Raw genomic sequence first — 27,887 nt, forward strand, 5'->3', positions numbered from 1 at the left:
GTGCTGACCGCCCGCGCGGCGGCGGCGGTGAGGGGAGGCTCGGTGGCGCCTCCCGGAGGTGTCGCCCCGTTTTCTACCCCCCCCCCCCCCCCCCCGCCGCTGCGGCCATGGCGGTGCCGCTGACCTCGCCTGGCCGCCGCAGCCGGTTCGAGGAGGAGCAGGACCGGGCCGTCCGCGCACTGGTGCGCAGCGTGACCGGCTTGCCTGAGGAGGAGCTGGGCGGCGGCCGGTTCCAGACGGCGCTGAATTTCGCTTGGTCCAACTTCAGGTCAGCGCCCGCCACCCCCGCCCCGGGGAGAAGCTCCGCGGCTGCGACGGCCCCGCGGTGCCCGTCAGCCACGGGGCGGGAGGCGATCCAGCGGGTCCCTTCGCCCCGCTCCCGCCGGGGCCCACGGGCGTTGCGGAGGGAAGGAGGCCCCGGCGCTGGGCCGGCACCCGGTACTGGGCCGGGCCCCCCTCCTCTGTGCTGAGGGACTGCGGTGGGGTGTGACCCGCTGCCACCGGCTCGGCTGGAAACAAGGAGGGTGCCTTGTGGCTGCTGGGGTGTGGTACAGGGCCGTGTCCTGCCGTACCCTCCGAGCAGGGTGTCAGGGGTAGCACTGGGGGGCGTTTGCGAGTCCCTGTCAGAGGGCCAGTGGCTATCACTCCGTCGCCTCTAAATCTCAGTCTTTCAGGGCTTTTCTCCTGATCCATAAAAAGGTACCTTTCAACATCTTCATTCAGCCGTCCAAAATTTTGTTTGTTGGAAGGAAGTAAAGAAATAATTGTTATATGTAACGAGCAAATAAAGAGAACTCCATCTGATGGAGGTAAAGCTTCTGGCCAAGAATACTATGCTGCTTATACGAAAGTTTATCAGTCTGCAGAAGATAATGTGTTTGATGTTATTTGAGCTTGTCATAAACATGGTCTTTATTAGCCTGTAATATATATATTATCTGTAACCTTTTAATTCTATTACACTGCCATCTAAAATGTCCTTACTAAAGTTTTATACACTGCTTTTTTAGTTACCACAGTTATTGTTTCAGTGTCTGCTGCCTGTTTTTATATGATCTATTTCCAATTTCCCATACTATCACCAACTGCTGCCTCTTCGGAGTCTTAGGTACTTGCTTAACTTCATGCAACAAGTACCTAATCCATTTAATATCAATGCTACTTACATTTTTTTTATGCTGTTTAAATCAGTTTTTTGGGGTGAGCAATAGCATAACTGCATTGCCTCAAGTCAGACTGTGAATTCTAACTACTAATAGGCTCAAATAAGACTATTTTAATAACCAAATAGCCATTGGTCAACAGCAAAGGTGAGTCTGAGGTGTGGGAGAGCTGGGCTTGATCTGTAGCCGGTGTTTTGACAAGTTCAGCTCTGTGCTGAATTTTGAGGAGGCTCGTTATATACTTTGGGAATGTAGGAATATGGTATTTGTACCTGCTGTCTCCCTGTGCCTCACCAGGTTGGGTGGGAGTGTTGATCTGCTGGAGGGTAGGAAGGCTCTGCAGAGGGACCTGGACAGGCTGGATCGATGGGCCGAGGCCAACTGTATGAGGTTCAACAAGGCCAAGTGCCGGGTCCTGCGCTTGGGTCACAACAACCCCATGCAACGCCAGAGGCTTGGGGAAGAGTGGCTGGAAAGCTGCCCGGATGAAAAGGACCTGGGGGTGCTGGTTGACAGCCGGCTGAACATGAGCCGGCAGTGTGCCCAGGTGGCCAAGAAGGCCAACGGCATCCTGGCCTGTATCAGAAATAGTGTGGCCAGCAGGAGGAGGGAAGTGATCGTGCCCCTGTACTCGGCACTGGTGAGGCCGCACCTCGAATACTGTGTTCAGTTTTGGGCCCCTCACTACAAGAAGGACATGGAGGTGCTGGAGCGTGTCCAGAGGAGGGCAACGAAGCTGGTGAAGGGCCTGGAGCACAAGTCTTATGAGGAGCGGCTGAGGGAACTGGGGTTGTTTAGCCTGGAGAAGAGGAGGCTGAGGGGAGACCTCATCGCGCTCTACAACTACCTGAAAGGAGGTTGTAGCGAGGTGGGTGTTGGTCTCTTCTGCCAAGTAACGAGCGATAGGACAAGGGAAAATGGCCTCAAGTTGCACCAGGGGAGGTTTAGATTGGACATTAGGAGAAATTTTCGTTACTGAAAGAGTGGTCAAGCCTTGGAACAGGCTGCCCAGGGAAGTGGTTGAGTCACCGACCCTGGGAGTATTTAAAAGACGTGTAGATGAGGCCCTTAGGGACATGGTTTAGTGGGCATGGTGGTGTTGAGTTGATGGTTGGACTTGATGATCTTAGAGGTCTTTTCCAATCTTAATGATTCTATGATTCTGAGTTCTTTATATTTACCAGAAATATTTTGTGTAATGCATCATAGGATTGCGTTTATTGGTTTTGTAGTTGCATCAAAATAGTTGCTTGTAACAGTTGTTATTCTGAGTCTGCAGACTGGTAATGGTAGCAGGGTTTCTTGAGCCAGGTAAATGCACCCTGTCTTCCACTCCTCTTGTGACATCTCTCCCTGTTTCGGTGACCCAGTTGCTTGTGTAGCTGAGTGCTATTTTAGATTGGGGAATTGTTGGGTTGGGTTTTTTTGAAAAACAACAGGGCAGGAAAACAGAGGGGGTGAGGCAGAGTTGACAACAAACTGTTTTCACAGGGAGGGTTGGGAAGAGGAAGGTTTTTATGCCAGAACTGTTGTGTAAGAAATGTGCGTGGAACTTCAGCCTGAGATTGACTAATATTTTCAAACCATGAAACCTTAGGTTGTAGCAGAATCTCTCTTTAGTTTCAAGTTTGTGAAACTTGTGGTTTGTATTGTTAGATTTGATGATGTTTCTATGCTGTAGTTCTCAGATTCATCTGTTTCTTTCCAGGCAGCACACTAGTCCCATTCGTGATGTTCCCAACTTGCCTAAAAAAATTGATACTTTTTTTGCGTGTGTGTGTTAGGGTCATTAATTAAAGCTTTAAGTAACTGTAAACTGAAGGAAGTTCACTAATAACTTCCCTTCAGCTTAATTTTTCTTCTCAGTGCAGATTCTTTTTTTATTGTTGTCATTCCGGTCTGTTTTTCTAAATCTTCCAGTTCTTGTACTTGCCATCATTTTCCGTTCGAACTAATGATTTCCTATATAAGCTAATGTGCTGTAATAATGAGATAAGCTGTATTTCTTTAACGTAAATGTCAGCTACCTAGTTAATGTTACATTTTATCGTGCTTTTATTCCAAAGCCTTACACATAGCTGAAATCAGACTAATGGGTCTGTAGTTAACAGAGTAATTTTTTCTTTTCTTTAATATGGGCATGTCTTCATCCTCCAGTGAGATTTATTAAAAATCCTTGCTACTTGACTTCCAGTTTTATTTTCTAGTTTATTACTTTGACATTGAGGTGATTTTAGATTGTCTTTCCAAATTCAGTCTATTTAGCTTAACTTTTGCTCCTGATTCAGATCCAGTAGTTTTCATTTCTGTCCATGGTCATGAAGGTTTTACTCCTGTGTTCTGTACAGTTGTTGCTGGAAGCTGAGGCAAAATAGGTTGGCTTTGAGGGCCTACATATAGAGTATCTTGACCTTGTGCTCACTGCTGTCACATCCCGTTCCCTGGTTTTTCTTTCTATATAACTGAAGAACCATATTCATATTCTAATTTCTTCTGCAAAGTCCATCTTATCTTTCACAAGTTCTTATTTTGTCCCTATACATGCTACCTTTGGTGGTATATCTTTCTTTCTTTTGATTAAGCTCTCTTTTCTTTTAGGCACTCTCCTTCAGTATTTATAAAGGAGCTTCATTTGGGTTTAGAGGCCTTCCCATGCGGGTGTTTGTTTTGCCTGTGCTTGTGATGCAAGTCCCAGATAATTCTTGTGCGTTCGACACAGATGCCTTTGACAATACAGTTCTTGATCTCCTTGCTCCACTTAATGTAATGACAGCATACTTTAATTGCTTAGTTTGCTGATACAGTAGTAGTTTTCCATTCAGCTTAAAGTGCTGGTTAAATGTAACCTGCATTCCATTTTTCCATCTTTAAGGTCAATTGTAGGTAATCCTTCTTGAGCTAAGAGACACTGAGATTAAATTTTGTGGATGCTTAATGCTGTTGCTGTATTAAGCATGCATTATTAAACTAATAATGTTGTCCTCATATACGTTAATCAGCTTTATTTTCTTCCTTACTTAAGCTTCCTTTTTAAACATGTTCTAATACAGATTTCTTATACAGATTTCACCGTTTTCTTGATGTGAACAGTCACAAAGTAGAAAGGACGATAGAAGGGTAAGTTTTATGCTTATGGATTAATAATGCATTAGTTAACTTTTTCTGAAGCATTTTTGATACTATTTTTGTTATTAGAATACATGAAAAATTGATAGTTCATTCTGACCTTGGAAAAGCTGCAAGCTGGAAAAGACTAACAGAAAAATTTCTGAACTCGCCACTCCCAAGTATTGAAGAAACAAAGGTATGCATGTTGCAACTTCCTTGTTCTTTTTTTCCAGCACTCTTGTGTTTATACTGACAATGGGGATGTCAGTTGTAATGTTGTGTTGGAAATTGCAGATGACTTAGCAGTGGGGTTTGCAATTGGTGTCTGAGTCATGGATTTGCAGGGCTGTATTCTTTAGTTTCCTCATCTATTTTAGAAATGTGTTTATTGTCTTGTCAGGGTTTCAGCACACGCAGTTTCATGACTTAAAGGACATCTTCTCATTGCAGAGCAGATATTTTATGGTCAACATTGTACAAATGTTGTAGCTAGAACCTAGATGAATCTAGATTCCCATCTATTCTAAACCAATGGCGAACTGAGCTGTTCTTACTCTTCACCCAATTTTTTTACCTTAAGTAATGCATCTGGATGTTTTGATTTTAGTATTCCAAACAGAGTGCTCCTGCCCTGTAGCTTCCTTACTGAGACTATGTGTTTGTTTCACCTTTGATACACTTTGTATCAAATCAGTTTAGTGTATGGACTGGATGGATATGGCAAAAGTTGTCTCACTTAGACTCTTTCCAGTGTGGTAGTTTAATAATGAATTTAATCTTTGAAAACTGAAAGTTCCTGCTATTGGGAAATGCTATTGTGATTTAAGAGATGGTGCTCCATATAATGATATTCTTTAATAGGGCTGTGTGTTCTGAGTTGTAGTCCAATTTTACTTCTCATTGAACTGACATTTACCTTTCTTCGCACTGTTGTAGGTTTCCTCTAATTTGTGGGCAAAACCCCGGAAGCCTCAATAGCTTACACATATCTTCAGTTATTATACTGTACTCTGTAGATTTTTGAAAAAGTACCTTTAGTTGTGTTTGTTTTGAGAGTCGAACAAAAGCCCAAACAAACCAAACCAAAAGCCCAAGCAAGCACTTAATACTTGACTGTTGCAAGTAACATTTGAAAGAGCCTTTTTTTTTTTCTTTCTCCTTTTGAAAATGCAACTGGGGTATAGCTGGAGGTAGATGATATCTCACATTTGGGAAGTTAAACTGCATTTAGTTTTTAGGAGTGGCACGTAACTGGGAAGATTGAGTATTTATCAGTTTTGTGGCGGGTAAGTGAAACACCAGCTCGCACGTGATTCTGTCAATGACCAATGGCGTTCTTTGACAAACTCTTGTAGAGTCAGTAATGTTCGGTAGAAACATAATATATTCCATATATACTAGATGATTATGATGCTGCTTTATCAGAAATTTGATTTTTTTTTTTTAAAAATACAAGTGGATCTCATTCCGAAACAGCTTTTTAAGTGTGTGTCTGTATGTGGCAAAGTATATAGGATGTAGATAGCAGAATCTCCATGTGTCCAGATATGAAATGGTCTGCTGAAGAACTTTGGAAAGTTAGAATTAGACCGAAGAAAAATCTTTCTTTAGTATGAAATGGTTGTGCTGTAAGCAGATATTAGGGAATAGACTGTAACACAAATCTGTGCAGCATACCAGTGTTGGCACAGTATTCTAATCTGATTGAAGGCCTCTGTTTCACAACTGCATTAGTGCAATATGGAGTTAAAGATGCATCCTTAATGCTTTTTGTAGATTTTCAGATAAGGGAAGATAATATGAACAGGATATAAAAATGTAGCAATTTTAGCAAAGTGTTTTAGCTAACTTGATTTTAGCCCCTGTTTGAAATAATCAGCCACGCAAATAAGGGAACCTCAGACTTGGTTTCCTGCAGGACTGTTACCTGTGTCCTTCTGCCTCATCCATGTTAATGTAGCTGTCCATTATCCCTTGTCCTCTGGTGACTTCTTACCTTCACAGTACTTCAGTGAAGTACTCTTTTCCATATTCTCTGATTATCAGCTCAATAAGAGGCAGCTTAGGCTGTGGCTACTTTTGAAATATTTGTATATTGATTGGCTAATTATAGGCAAAAGAGAATGATAACATTCAATATCATGTTGCAGATGTTATTTTTGTAATTCAGGATTGGGGAATGGGAACTAATGGGGAGCATTCCTGCAGGTAATAGCAGGAATTTGTTCCTAACCAAAATCTTTTAGACCACTTACTGACTTACCTTTTTTTAATGTGTTTTAAAGACAGATACACACTATTCCATACTGTCTCTTCTGTTGTGTTTGTCTGATTCTCCATCCAACACCACCTATGTGGAAAAAGCAAGAGTCAAAGAAGTGGGTAAGTTTACAAGATGTTTATATTGCTAATGAAAGATACAGTCCGTTAATGCAATTGATAAGAAGGACATTTTTCCTCTCCATTTTATTATCTCTTTCACTTCAAGGTGCTTTATTGATTGTCTTTTTATGATTTATGCATTTAAAATAGCCTGCAAATCTTTCCTACCCCATTCATGTTACATCGCCTAAATGAGTTTTCCAGCCACCAAAGTACCTCGGGAGCTCTTTTTGACTTGTACCGCTATCACTTACTAATGTTCTCCACCAGTTCAGCAGTGCTTACATGCTCTAAGACAGACAACGGGTTTCTATCCTCAGCCTCTGTCTTGCCCCTCGATAGGAGGTCTGTTGAAACAGCTTTGGTGATGTAAATTCCTATGTTCCCTATGTAGTCAGGGAAATGGAGATACCTTTGAAGGTTTCCAAAGGGAGGTCCCAGCTCCCTCCTTTCTAAAGTAGGACTGTTTCACTCAGTGCCTAAAAATGAGGCTTGTGCTTAAGTTTGAGTGGATACCATCCCCCATTTGTTTACAGTGTTGTGTCATAGACTGAAAGAAGAATATTTCAGACTAACCTAAAGAAAATCTTGCATCTTAAGATTCCTTTTTGAATGATCTCTGCACATTCCCTCGGCGGTGTTTTGAATGCACTTTCAGCCCATTCCAGGAATGTGAATATGAAGAGGTTATCTCAAACAACACTAATTACAGTTGAGTAAGCTTCATGTTTAAGATATAATATATTTTAAGTGTGATTGTTATTTTTAAAGTATTACACATCACATCATGGATATGTGGTGTCTTTTTTTGGAGAGTAAGACAGTTCTGGCTTTATGTTGTTTGCAGTCCGGGATCCTTGTGCATATGTAAATTATACATTTAGAATGTTTCCACTGAGCTAAATGGGACTAGTCACAATAAGTGATATGTTGCTTTCTTGCATGTTTTTCCAGGATTGAGGTATAGGGTAGTGTAACATAATGCAGATAAATGTGCTGATGGTGTGCTATGTTGCATATTTTGACTGTATAAGCAACAAAATTGAGAATTATAAATACGGAATATACATGGTCGATACGTCACAATTTACATGTCATGTTGAAAGTGTATAACCTTGTTAAAGGAACAGTGGTGTAACCTTAAGTGGAAGGGAATGCCTTTTGTTTTAGATTTAGAGTAACAAGGTAATTTTAACTTTGGAAATGTTTTTAGAGGAAAAGAAAGTCAGAGTTACATGATACTATTTTTATATTTGTACTTCTTTTAGAAAAGGAAGAAGAATTTGATTGGGGAAAGTATCTGATGGAAGGAGAAGAAATTTTCTTTGGCCCAGGCGTAGATACACTAGTAAGTAATTTCTTAAGGTGAAAAAACCAAACTGTGTAAACCGGTTTGAAGCATTCTAGAGACCTGGTTGAGTTGTCCTAGTTTGTATGCTTTGCATGTTGATTCTCACAGGATTCCCAAATACATTGCTTCTTACTTAATACCATGAAATACACGCAGACCCAAGCAGAGTAACAGTAATACAAATGCTTTTGATTTTCACCATGTTTTGACTTAGTCCTGCAGCTAAACTGGCTCCTTCTGCTGACCTCTGCCTGCTCCTAATCAGAACTTGCTGTAGTTCTGTGATCTTTTGCAGTTCTCTCATTTGTCCGGTTATTAATGTTATGTATAACTTAAACCAGTCTCTGGTAGACAGTTATGTTAGTCTTAGTGTCCTGAATTTACTTGATAGTGGAAGAACGGAGAGAATAATTGGCTTGAATAGGAAGTGAATATAGATCTGTCTGCCATGTTGTACTGAAGCGTACTGGGTTTTGTTGCACTTAATAGGATTGGTCTGGAGAAAGTGAAGAGGAGGAGGACACTCAGCCTTTGAGCAGGGAGGACTCGGGTATTCAAGTAGACAGGACACCTTTAGAAGACCAAGATCCAAATAAGAAAACAGTACCTAATGTTTCCTGGAAAGGTTAGACTAAGCTATAATTCTTCTGATACAGTCATACATACTCAAATTTAGCAAGCTAATGCGGCTTTACTTATTATTCTTTACTGAGGTATTGTGTTTTAGACCTATAATTGTAGTTTTAAGGTGCAGCTTATTGTTCACTGCTGCTTTTTTTTTATTTTTAACAGTAAAGAAACAATATGGAAGGTTTGATCTGATTTCTGTTGTTGCTAATAGAGAAGAATTGTGTTTATTTCTGTGGACCTATACATGGATATTCCAATATAGCAATGAAAACTTATACAGTAAATGTAGCATGTAGTTGTATGGATATAATGTAAATTTTTATTATTAAGTATCAGAATGCTGAAACAAAATTTGGTTGACAACAGAAACAGTTGACTCAGTTCTGGGTATGAAGCATTTTTGAAAAAAATAGTTTTATGTAATTAAAACACTAGTGGCTTACTCTTGAATAGCTTCAGGGAGTATTAACTGTAGCTGTATATTTTTGCATAGACTATTGCGGGATACAGGGTACCTTGTTTAAGACAACTGCATAATATTCACACGTTGTATAAGCAGTAGCTATCTAACAGTGATTAGGTGAAGTTTTCTTGATAATCACATTTAAGAAAAAAACGTTTTTAGGTGATGTACTAAATGCATAGTAAAAAGGAATATAGTGACAAAGCTGGTGATATTGGCAGTTTATTTTTTAAGTTAGCTTGGTTTTGTATGTATCATTTGAGAATTGCCCAAGACAGAAGCAAATTTTCCGAGGAAAAATTGGAAACTGCATAAATCTCCAAGTTTATTTTTTAGGACTTTTGCAGCTTTTAGGAGATGAGGCATTTCTATGTAAATTAATTTGTGCACAATGGTATCGTATATATGAGTGCAGTAAGGTGAATACTTGTAACTTATTTGAAAAGATCAGTGATTCTGCAGCTGAGCAGATAGACTTATTAATAACTTTCCTGTGTTTTATAAGCATTTCCTGAAATAAATAAAAATACCTCACTGAGTGTCACGTGTTTTCACAGTTGGTGAACCTGATGCCCGCAGCTGGCTGGAGCAGCATGTAGTTCCTCAGTACTGGACAGGAAGAGCTCCTCGCTTTTCACATAGTTTGCACTTGCATTCCAACCTAGCTGCAGTCTGGTAAGAAAACTTGCATATTCCTTACTGGCATATAATGCTAAATAATCACATCTTTGCTGTGGAAGCATAAAGATAGTGTAGTTATTACTGATTTAGTTAAAAACAGAGTTAAAAGGGTACAAATTAATAAGATGAACAAACGAGCTGGTTTTTGTTTTAATAGACTATTTTCCTTTTCATTACATTTGACATGTCAGAGAGAAGGTTTTTCTTTTTCAAAGAAGCAAATCTTATTGTTGAATTTGGTTTGGGTTGACGTTTACGAAGGTCTCTGAGGAGCTAATACAGGTGGGTTATAAGTGGTCCTGAAAATGAGGAGTTCCCTAAAGCTTAACTTTTTGTTTGTTTTTGGTGCCTCCCTTACAAAGTTAGTCTTAAACACAGGTTTTCTTTGGGGAAGGAGCATAAAGCAGTATATCATCGTGATCCACTGTGGTTTTGAAAAGAAAATGAGAAGGAAGTTCAACTAAAAAAAAAAAAAAAAGCCTGATTCTTCCCTCTGTCCCAAATTCTGATGTATCAGTATTGCAGTAATACAGATCATTAGATTTGTCTTTGGTTCCTTAATGTAATAAATTTCTTAATCAAGGAGTTAAATTTATTTTAGTGTGGGTTGGTTATCTAGCTAGTTATGAATGAAAATTTACAGTGAATATTAGGAAATCAGTAACATAAATAAAGCAACGCTGTTTCTGTGGCAGTGTTGTTAGCAGATGTATGTTATATATATGTATGATAGATAAGCAGTATTACTTAATTTGGATTTTTGAATTTTGAACATGATTACATAAATTTTGCCACTGATGATATTAATAAGTCAAAATACTACAAATGCGAATAATCATTCTATACTTTGATAAAATATTAAAAATACTGTGGATGTTTGCAAAGAATTGTGTAACACAGGGTCATAAGGGAAAGTTCTTACGTGGCTGTGGAAGTTTCCATTTTTTAAGTAAACTTCTGGACTAAAGTGTGAATTTTCTTATACAGGTTACGGAAGTTGATATTTTGCTTTTTAGCTTAGTATTTTTAACAGAAAGTAACTCTATAATTCACACCATTGAATGTGAAATAATAAAATAATCAAGGATCAAGAATTTTAAAAAACCCCAACAAACCACAAAACTGAAACCAGCCCTGATTCAGTAATTCAGGTATTTGCTACTTAATTGCTTGTCTTGCTATGTATGACTACACAATATTTGAATGCTTTCCATAGTATTTTGCTTAATGTGAAAACAAACTGCTTTTGTTTATATACTTAAAATACCCCCATGAACACTGAATCTACTCAGATACAATTAGAAGAAAAATGAGCCTTAAGATTATCGCTTCATTCTTACTTTCAGGTGATTCAGCTTATTCAGGTTACTTCTTTCAGGTTATTTCAGCCATTAAAGTGTTTTCATTTCCTTTTTTTCTAAGGGACCACCACTTGTACGCCAGTGATCCTTTATATGTGCCAGAAGAGAGAACACTGGTCACTGAAACTCAGGTTATACGGGAAACTCTTTGGTAAGAGCAACATGAAAAAAGCTTGCATTTTAACTTTTAGTATTTCTCTCAAGGAAATGAGAGATTTATCTTCGAAGTTGTGTCTGAAGAAAGAATTATTACTGAGCTTTTAGCTTGCACCATTGCTGACAATAAAGATGCTGCTTATGTGTGTTAACCATTCAGATTCACAAAGAAGAAAACAGCTTACTACTTTTTGTAGGCGTTGATTCTTCAAGTCTAACTGTTAAGAAGAACCAACTTGTTCTTATCCTGCCCCTATGGCTTTTTAATAGTGTGTCCAATTTTAGAAAGTAGGTTTGAGTCATCCTACAGCTGGAAATTATCTCAACTGGAAAGGAACTTTAGAAGATGTTTGCTTGATGCCAGTGTTTTATTGTTCTTGTTCTAGCAACAACTTACAGTACCAATAGCATCGTAGTTGATCTGTGGTCCCCTTTTATTTGAAAAGAAGCTTTCAGGCAAGGGAGAGCTAATTCTTTTATTAATTACATAATTATGAGCCCATTAAGGGGGGAAAATTACTACTCTCTCTGTTTCTTTTCAAGGCTACTTTCAGGAGTGAAAAAGCTTTTTATATTTCAGCTGAATGACGGAAAAGTGGCTGTGCGGAATGATATTATTGTAACTCATTTAACCCATGTAAGTTGTTTCTGAATCTCAGCTGAATGTATCTGTCATTAGGAAGATGTAATTTTGGGGAATAGGAAATTAAAGTGCTTGTTGGAAAAATCATATTTCCACAATTGTGTTTTGACTAAATTAAGAACGTCTGACTTAATAAAACTGAATGGGCTGTTCCCATATCTGAGAATGTGATGAAGCGATAGAGGTGACAGAATTTTATTATATTTTTATTAATAGAAATATCTTGTGATTTAATTTTTAAGCTTTATAAAATACAGATTTTTATTACATGATTCTAAAAAGTATTTTTTTTTCTAGAATTGCCTGAGATCTGTATTGGAGCAGATAGCGGCATATGGTCAAGTTGTGTTTAGACTACAGAAGTTTATTGATGAAGTGATGGGTCACAGCCCAGAAAGCATAATGCATGGAACAGTTTCCACTCCAAAGAAAACTACCGAAGCCCCGTTCAGAACCTACCAAGCTTTTATGTGGGCCTTGTATAAATATTTCATTAGCTTTAAAGAAGAACTTACTGAAATCGAAAAATGCATTATCAACAAAGGTACGGTGCAAGGGAAATTTTACAAGAGGGGGGCACACAAGGAAATTTTTACGTGAAAAACATTATGCAGATATATTTTGGAACTGTGAAAGATGCCATGCTGCATTTTAAAACCTCATTAATAACACTGACAAAATCTGATTTTCTGTTGGATGTTACCTTTATACATCTTTGGGGTTTTTTTCCAGATAAAACAATCACACTTTCAATAGTAATAGATAAGTTGTCTCCCCGACTGGCACAGTTGAAGGTACTTCACAAAGTTTTCAGCACAGGAGTAGCGGAAGTGCCACCTGACACTAGAAATGTTGTACGAGCATCTCATCTGCTTAATACTCTCTACAAAGCTATTCTTGAATATGACAGTGTTGGAGAAGCATCTGAGCAAACGGTAGGGGAAATCATTTCTTCCTTGATAGAATGAGACACTACACACTAGAAAATTTAGTAACTTAAATTTCTTTATGGTGATGGAGTACACTAGCCTTCAGCTACTGAGAATTGAGGACAAATTTGATAGCCGTAATGCATTACTGTTTTCTGACATGAGTTCACTCAACCTGGACGAAATCAGATTTATGAGGAGATCAGCAGCAGTGTGTTTTTAGGACTGAGGGGAGGAACTGTGGGGAATCAGAGGCCAGGAAGCTGTTTATGAAGGAGGGAGCTTTGGAATAGCTTTCCCTCCTTCTATTTCTACAGCTGCATAATTCAGTTAATGCTGAAATGTAGGAGTTTGGATTTTTACAGTAACTTGTTGATTATACTACTGAAAATATAGTAGATGTCATTATGTCCTTTTGTTTTCCTGTTTTCTACGTTATAAAACCACAGAATGTTTTATGACTGTTCCTTACTGTTTAAGAGATGTTAGAGTGAAAAAAAAACAAAACTGCTGTTTGGTCTAACTGTGATGTCAAAAGTAGCAAGAGGAAGCATGCACAATGTGGGCTTCCATTAAAACTACTAAATCTGTAATTTTTAGTTTAACGTTTTATCTTTAAAAATCCTTAAGTGTAGTTATGTATATCTGATAAACTATAATTGCACAATTAAGAGGTTAGGCTTTGCTGTATTGCTTCTAATGCTTAGTATAAAAACATTCAGCCACTTTTTTTTTTTTTTCCCCCCTTTAAATTCAGGTATCTCTTCTGTTCTCTCTCTGGGTTGAAACTGTGAGGCCATACTTACAAACAGTGGATGAGTGGATAGTCCATGGTAATTTGTTTGATCCTGCAAAGGAATTTATCATTCAGAGGTAGGGTTGCTGATACTGGACACGCATAATACTGTGCAAGTATGAATACAAAACCTGCTGTAGAACCTAGGAAGTAAAGGGTGACAATAAAAGTAGGTTTTCATGTTTGTTATTTTACTTAAGTAGAATTAATTTCTTAATCATACTTTTATAACTTGTCTCAAACTTCCCGTTAGGGAAATTGCATTAGATACGGAGTCCTACCAGGTATTGTTCTGGAATAGAAATCAATTGTTTTATTTTTTCCATCTATAATAAATAATCGGCAGTCCGACTCTGAACATGTTGACTTTTTTAAAAGCAATTAACCATTTTTCAAAACCAAGATGTTTGCAAAAATTACAAAATTTACTTTTTAATTCTTCTACTAATCTATAGTTGTTATAAATCAAATGCTATTTAGAATTAAAATACTCATTGCTTCTAACTTGTAGTACAAGTTAATATGGTGTCTCGAATTACATTCATATATCCTGAATATTATTTGAGCTGTTAATTTCTCTTCTGTTTGTACGCTACATTTTGCTGGTCCCTTTTTTGACAGCTTGAAGTGGAAAGTGAATATAGAAATTAGAATTTTGGCTTGTAATTACAGATCCATTTCCCCCATCTGCCAAACTTAATTGAACCTCTGTCTGTTAGGGCAGGTCAAGGTGAGCATGAAGTCAGAGAACAGCTCTAGTACTATTGTAATAAATCCTTAGTAGCTGAGATCTTTAACATCCTTATTATGTCCTACTTGACTTTTCTTTCTGTGGTTCTGTAGTTGTGTTTTCAGTGCTACCAATGGGGGTGATTTCAACTTTTACTTGTATTTGTGCTTCATTTTAATTATCTAATTTAGGTTGTTTTCCATTTGACTTCAAAGCCCAGACTGTGTATCTGATGTAAACAACACAAAAAAGCAAAGTGAACTAAGAATTGAGTTTTACCTACTCTAGAATTTTTCAGCTTTCCCAGTAATATTTGCTTCTTTGTGGGTTTTAAATAAATCTGCAAGTCAATCATCCATTATTAAGGATGAATGCCACTGAGAATAGTTAACTTCCTGGACAAATTTAATTATAATTACTCCATTTGCCTTGTTTTGGGGGATTATTTGGTTATACAATTGTTTTATCTCCTGTGAACTGATTCTTTATCCTGCTAAAGCTATCATCCTTTCTAGAGGTGTCTAGATAGTTTGTGATATGAATAAGCTTATTTTATGCGGTTTTGAAAGTGCTTCTTGACTAATCGAAGGGAAAGGCAAAGCATAGAGCAAAGATGATACGCATCTTCTAGTAACGAAGTTTCATCTTTTGAAAAGTGAAATACTCAACAGCTTTTTATTTCTTCGCAGAAACAAAAATGTTCCAGTTAATCACAGAGATTTTTGGTATGCTACGTACACATTATACAGTGTGTCAGAGAAGACGGAGAATGAAGAGAAGATGAGTGATAATGCCAGTGCCAGTTCTGGCAGTGATCAGGCCCCTTCAAGCAGGCAACACACTATGGTCTCTTTTCTGAAACCTGTGCTAAAGCAAATCATCATGGCTGGAAAATCCATGCAGCTGTTGAAGAATCTTCAATGCAAAGATGGCTCTCCGCAGCAGGCCGCGTCAAGAGGTGAGATGTCAGTTCATGGACTATCATGCCTTAGGGTATCTAACAGCATGGGTGTATTTTTTGTAGTAGTGTTTCCGTGGTTTTAGAATAATATAACGCTCCGTGATGAGTGTCAGTATCACAGTTGGTAACTTCAGGTCTGATTGAAAACACTTACTCTTCCAATGCAAACAAGTGAAAAGAGCAGAGTGAATAAAGATTGAGTGTTCCCTTTGCTTTTTATTGCTTTAAATTTTTCTTAAACTTGTTTTCATGTGCTTTTGCAAAACATACTTTTTTTGTTATGAGACAAACGAAAACAGCTTGTATGTTCTCATAGTAAAGCAGTTTTGTTTTAATAAATAGTTGTTTTCCATTACTCAGTGGTAGAATAATTCTGAAATAGCATCTGGAACTTTTTTGTTTTTTTTTTTTTTAAAAAGCTTACTAATAATTAGATGAAAGATATTTGGATATTTAGGATATTTATCTTGAATGGTTGTAAAGCATAGTACAACAGTGTAACCGATGTTGACTTTTTTTTTCTTTTTTTTTTTTTTTGAGGAAACAAAATACATTTTTTGGTTTTGCTGATTCTTGATGTTTTGAAGTAGAGATAGTTAAATTATTTTGGAGACTCTCTAGGTTTATTTCCCCCTTTGGTATGAGAATATAATCTGTTCTAGTGAATACTGAAGAGTTGTTTCAGGTGCTAAGAAGTAACTGCCTTTGCACGTGAAGGAGGAGGTTCTCTAACAGTCTCAGAAATATTTCATATTTCAGACACCCATTCAGCAATCCATTTGAACATATGCCTGACCTTAAGCATTGGACTAGTCCTACCGTTTTAGCAATACTTATTTAAATATATATTTGAGGTTTTTCCTGAATAGTGGCCTAAATTTAATATGTTAAAAGTTAGCAAGTAAACGTCGGACTATGGAGTTCTTCTTTTAGTTCAGATGATGTTTTCTCTTAGAACAAAATCTTACCATGGAATGTGTTGCCCAGTTTAGATGCTGAACGAAAGAGTTTGTATACACTGTTCTTGGAATCAGTGCAGTCTCGCCTGCGGCATGGGGAAGAGTCTGTTCCAGATATTATTACAGAACAGCAGGCCACAAAGCAGAGCCTGATAAAGATGCAGTCTATAGCAGAAAGACACTTGGAACTGGATGATGTCCATGACCCACTGCTGGCTATTAATTTTGCGAGGTAAATGAATGATCTTCCTGCTGTGTTGTTGAGAGAAATGTTCTGCCTGGTGACATTTGGTAGACCAAATTTTTATTGCTACTGAAAACAAGCAAGTGCAGAATAAAGAGGAGCACCAACAGTCAGTGACAGAAGCTAAATAAACACTACCCTTGGGCATAGTTAAAGAAAAACAATTAAAATCAGTGAAGAATCTGCTATTCACATCTGTTAGCTTAGAAAATGGGAGTAGTCTTTTATTATAACAGGCTTTTAGCAAGTAAGTGTTTTAATAGTGAATGCTGTTGTAAAATCTAAACTTTTAAATGTGTTTGCTTGGAATTTGTACACAATGTCTTTGATTTGCACCAAGTGTATTTGAAGAATGCAGCTTCAGTTTTGCTGTGCTTAAATAATTTAACTTTAAAAGTCTTCCAAAATTCATGTTAATTGTGTAAAAATTCCTTATTCTTCATAATGAGGGAAGTCATATAGAGGAAATCAACAGGAAAGACAAACTCTGAAAATCTTACTTATTTTGTGATTACAAATAAGAAAATAGCTATTTATGTTTTTCCTAACTACTAGTTGCCGATTTACATGTTCTCATTTCAGTCCTAGGAGGAATTTGTTTTAAAGAAATCATAATTAATAGTAGATAAGACTCTATTGCTTCCCTTGTTTGTTGGGACTATTCTATTTGTCAAAATTGATAGATTAATTCAATGTCTGACTCATCCGGTCCATCAAGGTAATAGCTGGTATGAGCTGGGCTTCCTCTTACGATGGATTCAGCTAGCGAGTAGCTTTTTACAAATTATTATAATAATTTGATTCTTTCTGTGACAAAATAATTAAACTTACCAAGTGTAGACTGCAGATACTCTCTTCCCATGATGTAATATTACAGATAATATACAGGGACTCCGTATTCAAGGTGCCTCAAACCAATTCTCTGTGTGTGTGGTGGGTTTTCTGTTTGTTTGTTTTTTGGTTTGTTGTTTTGTTGTTGTTGCGTTTTGCCGTTGTTGTTGTTCAAATTTTTACTTTGTTTCTTTAATTTTATTTTTCTTTCCTGGGAAGTTCATCTGTCTGCCCTATATGCACAATATAGTTTTAAAAGTTCCTATAATAATGGGTTTGTTTATTAAACTGTGTAGTGTTTGAACTTGATGTTGTTTTTCAGAGTTATTCCTTGAGCAATTATGTGATTATAGTATGCCATCCCTTTTTGATATTCTTATGCCTGGTCTACAAAACTAATATGAAGGATCACTTAATAGGCTTGATATGTACTATAGTTATGAAACAGCTTTTATTATTTCTGTACAACATATTTTAGAGCAGAGGATCCAATTTTGATTAAAATCTTTGAAGGTATGACATTTTTGGTTTATATATTGTATGAATTATGAACCTTCTTCCCTAAGTAGTTTGTTTTATTTTGAAGATTATATTTGGAACAGAATGACTTTCACGAGAAGTTTACTGGTGGAGATGTTTGTGTGGATAGATCCTCAGAATCTGTGACCTGCCAGACTTTTGAACTGACATTGAGGTCTTGCCTTTATCCGCACATAGACAAGCAATATTTGGAATGCTGTGGTAATCTAATGCAAACTTTAAAGAAGGATTATAGGTAAGAAAGTAGATTTGGTTTTCCTTAACTTTTTTTTTGATTACCAGTAGTATGCCATACACTGAAAGCAGAAATTTTATGTTATGTTTCTACTCTAATTTGATAATCAACAATAAAATCATAAAGGGGGATCTAACATGGTAGAATCCTGGGTGAAAACGTGGTCTAGCTTAAATCAACAGCAGAGCTATCACTTGTCTTCAGTGGATGTCCAATCGGGAAATTGTTTCAAACGGTACTTTTAATAGTGTTGTTATTTGAAACTGGAAGACAAATTTTAGGAAGCTAGAGTATATTTAATATGAGATTCAGTTATGCTACTGTAAAACGTATAGGAGTCAAAAGAATATTATGCGGTATTTTTATATTAGTTAGAGTAAAATGGCCTATTCCTTTTACCTTTCAGGTGGTCGTAAGTTGTCATACTTTTAATCTGTCTGAAATATTTAATGTATTTATAATCACGGTTCTTGTGAGAGTTGTAGCGGTACTATTCTTCCTACTTTATCAGAAAAGGAAAATCTGTATCATAATTCTCTGGGGCTCCACATTAACGTCTCTTCTTAGACAGAACTCTCCCTGAAATTGCGTCTCCTTCCCTAAGTTCTGTTTAGGGAGAGGGATGGGATTTCCAAACTCTAAGCTATTTCTGAGAATTGCCTAGCCTGTAAGATAGCTGAATACCATGAGCACTTCCGTTGAAGTTAGTGGGGCTGTTCAAGCTTACAGGAAAAAATGGCTTGGTTATTTTGTTTTATTTGAACGTATGTGAAGGCTATCTGAGGGTTAAGCAAAGGGTTTACTGTGGACTTCATTAAGTTTGTGTTCAATACTGAGTTCTTGTAGTGAAGAGTTTTTATGATTTTTGTTTCTGTAACAGTTGTGTTTGATTTCACTTGTGTGATTAAGACTGAGGAAATGTTTTATGTTTGTTCCTGTTTAGGCTTGTAGAATATTTGCAGGCAATGAGAAACTTTTTCTTACTTGAAGCTGGAGATACCATGTATGACTTCTATACATCTATTTTTGACAAAATTAGAGAAAAGGAAACTTGGCAGAATGTTGCTTTCTTAAATGTTCAACTTCAAGAAGCGGTTGGGCAACGCTATCCAGAGGACAGTGCAAGGTAAAATGCAAAATCCTTCAAATTATAGTTTAGTTATATTTCTTTCACACTTACCTATACTAATGTACTTAACTTGCATAGTGCAATACGAATTATTGCGTACTCATTAAAAGAATCTGTTTTAATGAAGTTTTGAGCTGTTGTCTTCTCTTCTACCCAAGTCCCCCAGATTATATCAGACAGTTGGTATTTAGCAATAAGAAATAAAAAAAAATTAATGAAACTAACCACTAATTTAAAACATATTATCACCAATTAAATCACTTGTTTCCTTGCATAGGTTGTCTATATCATTTGAAAATTAATGAAACTAATCACTAATTTAAAACATATTATCACCAATTAAATCACTTGTTTCCTTGCATAGGTTGTCTATATCATTTGAAAGTGTTGATACAGCAAAGAAGAAACTCCCTGTCCACACCTTAGATGGTTTGACATTGAGTTACAAGGTAGTGAGTTAATATTGCTGTAGTTCTTATTCTAGAACAGATTTTAAATGTTGTATTAAAGTGACTTACATTTTCTGTCTTGATTATCCTCTCCTCTTCTTAGGTTCCTTGGCCTGTGGATATAGTTATAAGCTTAGAGTGCCAAAAAATTTACAATCAAGTTTTTCTGCTCTTACTGCAAATAAAGTGGGCTAAGTATAGCCTAGATGTTTTACGATTTGATGGTAAGAAACTTCTTCAATGAAAGATACTCTAAAAACTTGTTCTGTGGTCTAAAGACTAAAAACTGCTGCTTTCTGCAGTTAGAATTTTGATTCATTCTATAAAATATTAATCTCTATTAGCTTCGCAAATTAGATATATTAAGCAGGGCATGTTTTTCACTTCTTTTCAGCCTCAGAGACAACGCTATTCATGCATTCCCTTTGTCTCTTTGATTCAGGTCTAGTTAGTTATATTGGCAACTTCTTACTTCATTCTTCAGACCTTGCTGTTGAAAGAAGGTCTGTCTACCATACCCTAATGTTTTGCTTTATGTGTAGTCCAAGTTTTTATGAGCAATACCTTGCAAACAAATTAAGAAAACAAGATGAAAAAAATACTCTATTTGAGATTGAAACAGTAAGCTAGCTAGTTGGGAGTACATACTCTAAACTGCAATTTAAATATTTGGGGATTGTAGAAAGAGATGTCTTAGTGTGTCCTGCACCAGGATAATGTTTATACTCTTCCTGTCGCATATAAAGTGGATACACACTTTATGTCCTAGAAAAATAAATAAGAAATTTGATGGGTTCATCTGTGTTTTGTATATCAGTTAAATAATTCTCTTCCTAAAAGCATGTGGTTTTCTGTTGTTTAAACTTTATGGGTATAGCTTTGTGCTTAAGTCTGTTCCCCTTTGTGGACATAGTATATACATTTATTTTTAATGTAGATTTTTTTTAATCCTTTCACATAATCTTTAGCTCTTAAATAGCATTTCCTATTCTAGTATTTATCAAATTGCATTGTACATATACCGTCAAACTATTCAGAATATTGTTGCTATATTTTAATAACACATCTGAATTGCAAGAAAAATCCTACATCAGTATTGTGTGCAGAATAATAAGAAATAACAAATTTCAGTTTTAAGTAACATTTTAGCTACAGTTTGTCTTCATAAGCACTTCAATATAATACTCTTGCCTTTTCTTTTTAGAACTAGTCTGTGCTGCAGAAAACCCACAGGTTAAGGAAGGAGCTTTATTAGAACAAGGAACGCTTCCTCTGTTTGGACCACAAACAGAAAGTATAAAACAACAAATACATCGAATGTTCCTCCTAAGAGTGAAACTTATGCATTTTGTTAACAGCCTGCACAACTACATAATGACTAGGGTTTGTCTTATATTACAATTTCATTTATATTAAGAACATGTAACTGGAGGTGCAGTATTAGTTTTCCTTTAAAACATAAAAAACAAAAATAAAAAGCAAAATCTTTGTCTGATGTCCTTTCTGCAAAATGATTTTGAGCTAAACATGTTTCAGTTTTAACTTGGCAGTTCTAAAGCATTTTTAGAATTACTGATTTAAAAATTCTACATGAATATGATTGATCTTTGGATATTACTAGTTCTTTCTGACTGTTTCTCTCAGATGTAGATGACTGAACCAGAGTAATGTAAAAATAGGTTTCTGTAAGCTGTTACTCTCTTAAGAGTATTATGCTTATAAAAGTGTTACTACAGACATTTTAATTAAATGGATCCTTCTCAAAAACCTCTAGTACACAGGTCTGAAATTGTATACATAACTTAAAATATAAAGGCAATGCCTGTAGAATCATGTTTGCTCTACTATTGCCTTTTTTTGCCTTTAATAAAATTAATATACTCCAAATGAGCTCCTCCGGGAATAGTCTGTCTGCCCTTGTGCAATGGCAATATTCCTATTTATATGAGGAATGTCATTGTTCAGTTATGAGAAGAGCTTAAATTTTTTGCTATTGATGGTATTTTGCTATTGATGGTAATTTGGAGGGTGAGCCTAAAATTCGAGAGGGAAGAGTGAATGAATCAGGCAATTCTAGGCTCTTAAAAAAAAAAAAAAAAAAAGAAAGTATTGGAAGGGAATAATAAGCACTTGTGCGCAACATGGAATTTAATAACTACGGTCTTCTTTTTAAGATTCTTCACAGTACAGGCTTGGAGTTTCAGCATCAGGTGGAAGAAGCCAAAGATTTAGATCAATTGATAAAGATTCATTACAGATATCTATCTACAATCCATGATCGCTGCCTACTGAGAGAAAAGGTGGGTAAAAAAATTGGCATATTTGATGTATTGAGTTTAGCAGGACAAGGAAGTAGTTTAGTACTAATTATGCTTCTATTTTGCAGGTCATACATACTAAGCAATATATAGGTACTCTTGGGGAAATGGTAGCTTTTCCAGAGTTAACATTGAGATCCAGTTTCCCTTGCAAGTCTCGACTCAATTCTATCAAGGAGAGAAGATAAAATTAAATTTTTTATATTGGGTTTTACATGACTCATTTGTTTGAGAGGTGGGAGGATTTGAACTAACTGAGGCTTGGTAATGTAATAAGGATTATACATACTGGCATGGCAGGAAATGGAGGTACCTGGATAGGATTGTAGCCTTTGGTCCCAGATACTGTCTGTGCATAGTAAATGCATCGAAATAGACAGCCATGAAATAAACTAGAGAGCAAATACAAAACACGTCTTAAATTTGGAAGAATCACATTGTACTTAGGAAATGGTTTTTACAGATCAGATTAAATGGCATAGGAACGCCTTTGTATTGCAGCTTAATGATGAAAATGATTATGCTTAATAATGAATTTCTGACTGTTATTCCTTTTGTTTTAATTATTATGTTAGGTGAGCTTTGTGAAAGAAGCTATAATGAAAGTGTTAAATTTAGTACTGATGTTTGCAGACCGTTGGCAGGCTGGTTTGGGGGCTTGGAAGTAAGTATAAATACCTGAAATTCTACATGGTCATAATTTCACAGCTCAGAACATGATTTCGAGATACTTTTTTTTGTGTGAAATAACAGGTCTTTGCTCAGTGTTTAACAGCAGATACCAGAGGCTAATTGCTATTTCTTAGCAAAAGTGAAATTTATATTAGATAGAACTTAACAAGTTTCATGCACTTGTGTCAGTGTATGTTCAGTATTTTCTAATTAAAAAGGTGGCCAATATATAACTTCTAAGTGTTTGAAAAGATTGTAGAGCATAGCAACAAAGAGGGTTTTCTTTTCCTTCATGTTTGTTCGTAACGGTAAAATGAGAGTTTTACAGGTTTGGTTTATGATCATATTTCCTGGCGATGTTTTAAAATTGTAGGCACTAAATGCTGACATTCATTAATTGGTTTATGAAAAGTGGGATTATTTAGTTTGGCCTTCATTCTAGAAGGCAATAATTTTTTGTTTTTCTTTAAAGAAAAAATCATCTAAATCTAATCTCTAAACCTCCTTATTTTTCTAATCGGGACTGTCTAAATTATAAAGCCTTTGTAAAAAATTTGTGGTAAAAATGTGAAGCTGTTGAAGTCAATGAAAGTTCTGCCATTGACTTTGGAGTCAAGATTTTCATGCAGAATGTTTGATTCCATTAGTTCAAATGCTCAGATTTTGTATTATTGGTAAAATCTGAAGTTATTTTTGGTCAATCCTTTCCTATAATACCTTTTCTGTGGAGACAACCTGAGATGGGTGTCATAGTTCGGATTTTTAGAAAGGATGTGTGCTTCCTTCTGTGCCATGATTTAAGTTAGAAACCCACCTGTAATTTCCAAGATAAGATTAATGTGTTGGTCTGTGAATCAGTTGCTCTTCTCTAAGCCATCCCTTACACAAGATTAAAAATAAGATATGGTTTTTTTGGCATAGAATAGTTCAGTTGGAAGGGACCTACAATGATATCCAGTCCAACTGCCTGACCACTTCAGGGCTGACCAAAAGTTAAAGCGTATTATTAAGGGCATTGTCCAAATGCCTCCTAAACACTGACAGGCTTGGGGCATCAACCACCTCCCTAGGAAGCCTGTTCCAGTGTTTGACCATCCTCTCGGTAAGGAAATGCTTCCTAATGTCAAGTCTGAAACTGCCCCGATGCAGCTTTGAGCCATTCCCACACGTCCTGTCACTGAGTCCCAGGGAGAAGAGATCAGCACCTCCTTCTCCACGTCCCCTCCTCAGGAAGCTGCAGAGAGCAGTGAGGTCACCCCTCAGCCTCCTTCTCTCCAAACTAGACAAACCCAAGGTCCTTAGCCGCTCCTCACAGGACATGCCTTCCAGCCCTTTCACCAGCTTTGTTGCCCTCCTCTGGATGCATTCAAGGACCTTCACATCCTTCTTAAATTGTGGGGCCCAGAACTGCACCCAGTGCTCGAGGTGAGGCCGCACCAGCGCTGAATACAGGGGGATAATCACCTCTCTTCACCGGCTGGTTATGCTGTGTTGGATGCACCCCAGGATGCGGTTTGCCCTCTTGACTGCCAGGGCACACTGCTGACTCATATTGAGCCTGCTGTCGACCAGCACCCCCAGATCCTTTTCTGCAGGACTGCTCTCCAGCCACGCCTCTCCCAGTTGCTTGAAGGATGAATGATAGTGGGCAAGTCTCCAAGGCTATGTCTAACACTCAAGGGTTGATCTATGGCCCTGAGGCCAGCTGATGTGGACTGGCTCACATCCATATTTTTCAGGACTAATTCTCTTTGGCATAGATGCTACCTAGAACTTGGATCCTGCTGTCTTGTGGCATTAGGAAGTTGCTGGATTTGGAGTGCTTTTCTGCTTCGAAGTGTCAGAAATAATTTGTGAAGGCTGTTGATAAAGACTGAAACTTGGGGCCTGTGGTTGCTTGCTCTTGGATGTGGCAGGAAAAAGTCATAGCTGATGTATTGTCATCCGTATCTTCTTGGGAAAGGGGAAAAAGGAAAGGAGTGACTATTGTGAACTACATCTTCTCCCGCCTCTGGTGACCGCTAGCTAGTGGAATTCAAGACTGCTTTGGACCGCTAGTCCAAAGTGGAATTCAAGAGTTTGCTGATAGTAAAGCAGTGTGAGTGTCCCTGTTTTATTTGGCAGTGTAGATTTACCCCAAGGAGCTCTGAAGCAATAGGGACCAGGAATACTGTCTTGAAATACAAAGCTGTGTAGGAATAATAGCTGTCAGTTGGAACCACACAGTTCCTCCTAGTCATTGCAGAGATTTCTAAGATGATGAGGAAATTATTAATGCCATTTGATAGTGCTCAGATGCTCCTGTCAAAATTGCCTTTGTTTTCTAGAAGTAGTGTATACAGGCATAACTGAAATATTCTAAGTTCAAGCCAGAATGCTAGACAAAGAGTACTTTTGTCATTTACTGTGAAGTTTTGGTCATATTTTGAAGATAACATAGTGGCTAGTCTGTTAAGCATTCCTCTGTTACACTGTTTCGTAGGATGGAATCCATAGAGAAGATGGAATCTGATTTTAAAAACTGTCACATGTTTCTTGTAACTGTTCTCAACAAAGCTGTCTGTCGAGGCTCTTTTCCTCACTGTAAGTACATAAGGCTTTTCACATACCTGCACTTACAGGGACACAAGCTTTACTAGGAATGTATTTACGTTTTAATCTGGTTTAATGTTTGTCAGTACATCTTAAAGAATATCATTTTGTGAGGTATTCACAAAGGGTCATGAAGCCTTACTTCTTAATAAGTTAACTTTATTATTTTTTAGAGTGTTCGTGCCATGCTTTTTTTATGACAGCTATCTTCAGTTTACCTGTTTTCTTGACGAGGGGATGCTGATGTAGCCAAGCAAGTGACAAGCAGTTTTCTAAACGAATGAAACTAAGTTCTGGAGGGCATAGAAGAGCATTCTTTTTGTTGTTGTTGGATGACAGCTGTGATATATCTTGAACAGATAAAATTTTAGTATTATGGTGCCTCAGCTGCAACTGCACCAAGCTCTTGGCTCTGCCCATCTGTTGGAAGTTACTTCCTCAGTAGCAGAAACAGCAGAAGACCACATGTCTGTGCTTCTACTTGCAGCCTGATACTAGTTTAAATTGCAAATCGGTGCCAGTTTGAGTTAGGGGGGTAACTGCTGAATGGGGTTAGCTGGGATGTAGATGCGTGTTCTAACAGGTTTCTACACTATGTGTAGATGTGGTGCTTACGGACATGGTTTAGTGGTGGCCTTGGTAGTGCTAGGTTAGTGGTTGGACTTGATGATCTTAAAGGTCTTTTCCAACCTAAATGATTCTATGATTCTAAAAGAGGTAGTATCTGACATCACTGCTACTTAGTCTACAAGAGCTTGTCTGCAAGAACTGTCAGTGAGAATGGCTTACTGCATATAACCCCCCCACAACCTTTATTCATTTTTTTGTGTGTACAGCAGTTAGTATTTCAAACAAAGGAGCTAATTTCTTACCAGTTCTTACCGTCTGAAATAACTAATGGAAAACTAATGATGAAAGTGGTGAAATATGATCTAAACTGTCAGAGATTCATTAAACGTCTTACCGTCTTAAATCCTGAAATGTTACAATTTAAAAAATAAACTGGTATCTTCCTTTTAAACTACAGAATTGAATATTGCAATAAATATTTGCGACTGCTGCAAATGCAAATACTAACTACTTTTTTATGGTTTGGTTTGCAGTGGAATCTTTAGCTTTGTCACTGATGGCTGGCATGGAACAAAGTTAACACCTGAGTCCATTGAATTAATAAAGAACTGAAAGCAGCATTTATGTTGAAATCCCCCTGTTAAAAACTGTAAGCATTTTACACTCAAGTTTGAAATGTGTATAACTAAATAATGCTGATGGTTTGGAGCTGTGTAAAATATTTTAAAATGTAAATAATATACAGGTATTTAAGTGTATTGGTTATGGCAGTATTTTTCTCTGTATGCATATGCTTCAACATCAAAAAACATGTACAGTGTAAAATTCATCCTGTGTAAACAGTCTTACTTGAAAATACATAAAATGTATTTCATGCTGCAAAAGGGATTTATTTTTGTTTAATTATGAATAATTGCTGATTTACTTTTTCCATTAATTTTGCAGCTGAATAGGTCACAGGGCACTGTGGAGTGGGGTGACTCAATTCTTGTTATTCAAAAGGTTGGTTGAGTTAATTTTTAGCCTTTTTTCCTTTGAAAAAAGGCTAAGAAGCATTCATCTTTTTTGCTTAATGGTTCTTAAGAACTGTTTGGGAACAGTTATGACTGTTACAATAAGCTAACGTAAAAAATACAAGATTAACTTACCAAAATGGATTATTGCAGACCATAAAATAGCAATATTTTTTATGTTAAATGATCAAATGCGTACTAATTTTAGTGGTAACTTTTGCCAGTTTAAGTAGGACCAAGATCACAGTGTGTAAATACATTAGTTTTAACTATTGGATTGTTGAGATGTTTCAGAGGTGGTCAGATATGATTTGACCATTCTTCTCTTTCTAAGCCTTTTGCAAACAAACCTTACATCTAATAGCTAATCTCTTGTAAAGCAGTAGATTGTAATACAGAAGGATACATTTCTAGAGAAGTAAATGTGGAACGTGTTCTGCACAAGATGAGTTGCTCTGTCTCCTCCCCGTGGAAGTTTCTCTGTAATTCTGGCATCAGTACACCTGCATTTAAAAAGAGAAAATCAATCACAGCCATTTACCTCTTCATTTACTTGAATAAATACAAAATTTAACAATTGGAATTTCACCATTGTCTGTGTTTCTGCTGAAATCCGGTTGGTAACTTAAAGTTTGAGAGCTGTTTCTGCAAGGTAAATGAAGTATATTACTACCAACTGTGAGACTGTGTGGCTCACATTATAAAACTTTTTTTTTCAGCTGTGAACTAGTAATTACTGTATATAAAAATGAATATTTGGGTTCTTGTATGAACAGGAGATCTCAAAAGGTTCTTCCAAGTTATAGCCATAAAATGTTTTCAGGAAAAAGAATTTTTTTTTTTTTGAAGAAGTAGTATAACACTGGGAAATTTTGTGCTGCCCTGTAGCATGTTCTTTTTTGTTTGACTGAGTGGAGGTTTTGCTGTAGAGAACATTATGTTTGTATTTTCCTCTTCTACCACATGACATGCTTTTCCAAG

The 27,887-nt window shown here is 37.0% G+C and overlaps 2 protein-coding genes across 5 annotated transcripts in view; both read left to right on the plus strand.

Annotated features, from left to right (window-relative positions):
* TUBGCP5 (tubulin gamma complex component 5) lies at nt 1-26,895 on the plus strand. 4 transcript variants are annotated; one of them, XR_012670557.1, is made up of 25 exons: nt 1-268; nt 4,227-4,280; nt 4,359-4,467; nt 6,557-6,653; nt 7,254-7,364; nt 7,922-8,001; nt 8,494-8,629; nt 9,655-9,772; nt 11,201-11,290; nt 11,839-11,932; nt 12,236-12,482; nt 12,671-12,873; nt 13,625-13,740; nt 15,083-15,351; nt 16,347-16,545; nt 17,975-18,163; nt 19,107-19,289; nt 19,657-19,741; nt 19,845-19,965; nt 20,946-21,124; nt 21,916-22,041; nt 22,635-22,723; nt 25,214-25,314; nt 26,427-26,542; nt 26,839-26,895. XR_012670557.1 is itself a non-coding variant. In XM_075134724.1 (24 exons), the coding sequence occupies exons 1-23, from the start codon at nt 108-110 to the stop codon at nt 26,503-26,505; spliced, it is 3,135 nt and encodes a 1,044-aa protein (XP_074990825.1). In that variant the 5' UTR covers nt 1-107; the 3' UTR covers nt 26,506-26,542; nt 26,839-26,895. The 4 variants fall into 4 exon arrangements, 3 of the variants coding, with proteins under 3 accessions (XP_074990825.1, XP_074990813.1, XP_074990832.1); XM_075134724.1 differs by lacking the exon at nt 25,214-25,314; XM_075134712.1 differs by lacking the exon at nt 26,839-26,895 and having other exon boundaries at nt 26,427-26,651.
* The window catches only part of CYFIP1 (cytoplasmic FMR1 interacting protein 1), an 87,155-nt gene continuing 86,112 nt past the window's right edge, over nt 26,845-27,887 (plus strand). The window contains exon 1 of the mRNA XM_075134675.1: nt 26,845-26,895. The gene's annotated coding sequence lies outside the window, so the exon portion shown is untranslated. The remainder of the gene's footprint in view (nt 26,896-27,887) is intronic.

This window comes from Calonectris borealis, chromosome 1 (genome assembly GCF_964195595.1).
Source record: "Calonectris borealis chromosome 1, bCalBor7.hap1.2, whole genome shotgun sequence".
Classification (NCBI taxonomy): domain Eukaryota; kingdom Metazoa; phylum Chordata; class Aves; order Procellariiformes; family Procellariidae; genus Calonectris; species Calonectris borealis.

What these genes read in the sequence shown, in the direction of transcription:
- TUBGCP5 (XM_075134712.1), top strand. Translation starts at nt 108, where the DNA reads ATGGCGGTGCCGCTGACCTCGCCTGGCCGCCGCAGCCGGTTCGAGGAG. An exon ending in GTAGAAAGGACGATAGAAGG is followed by an intron (nt 4,281 to 4,358) that starts GTAAGTTTTATG and finishes TTTTGTTATTAG; the next exon opens with AATACATGAAAAATTGATAG. An exon ending in GCTGGTTTGGGGGCTTGGAA is followed by an intron (nt 22,724 to 25,213) that starts GTAAGTATAAAT and finishes ACTGTTTCGTAG; the next exon opens with GATGGAATCCATAGAGAAGA.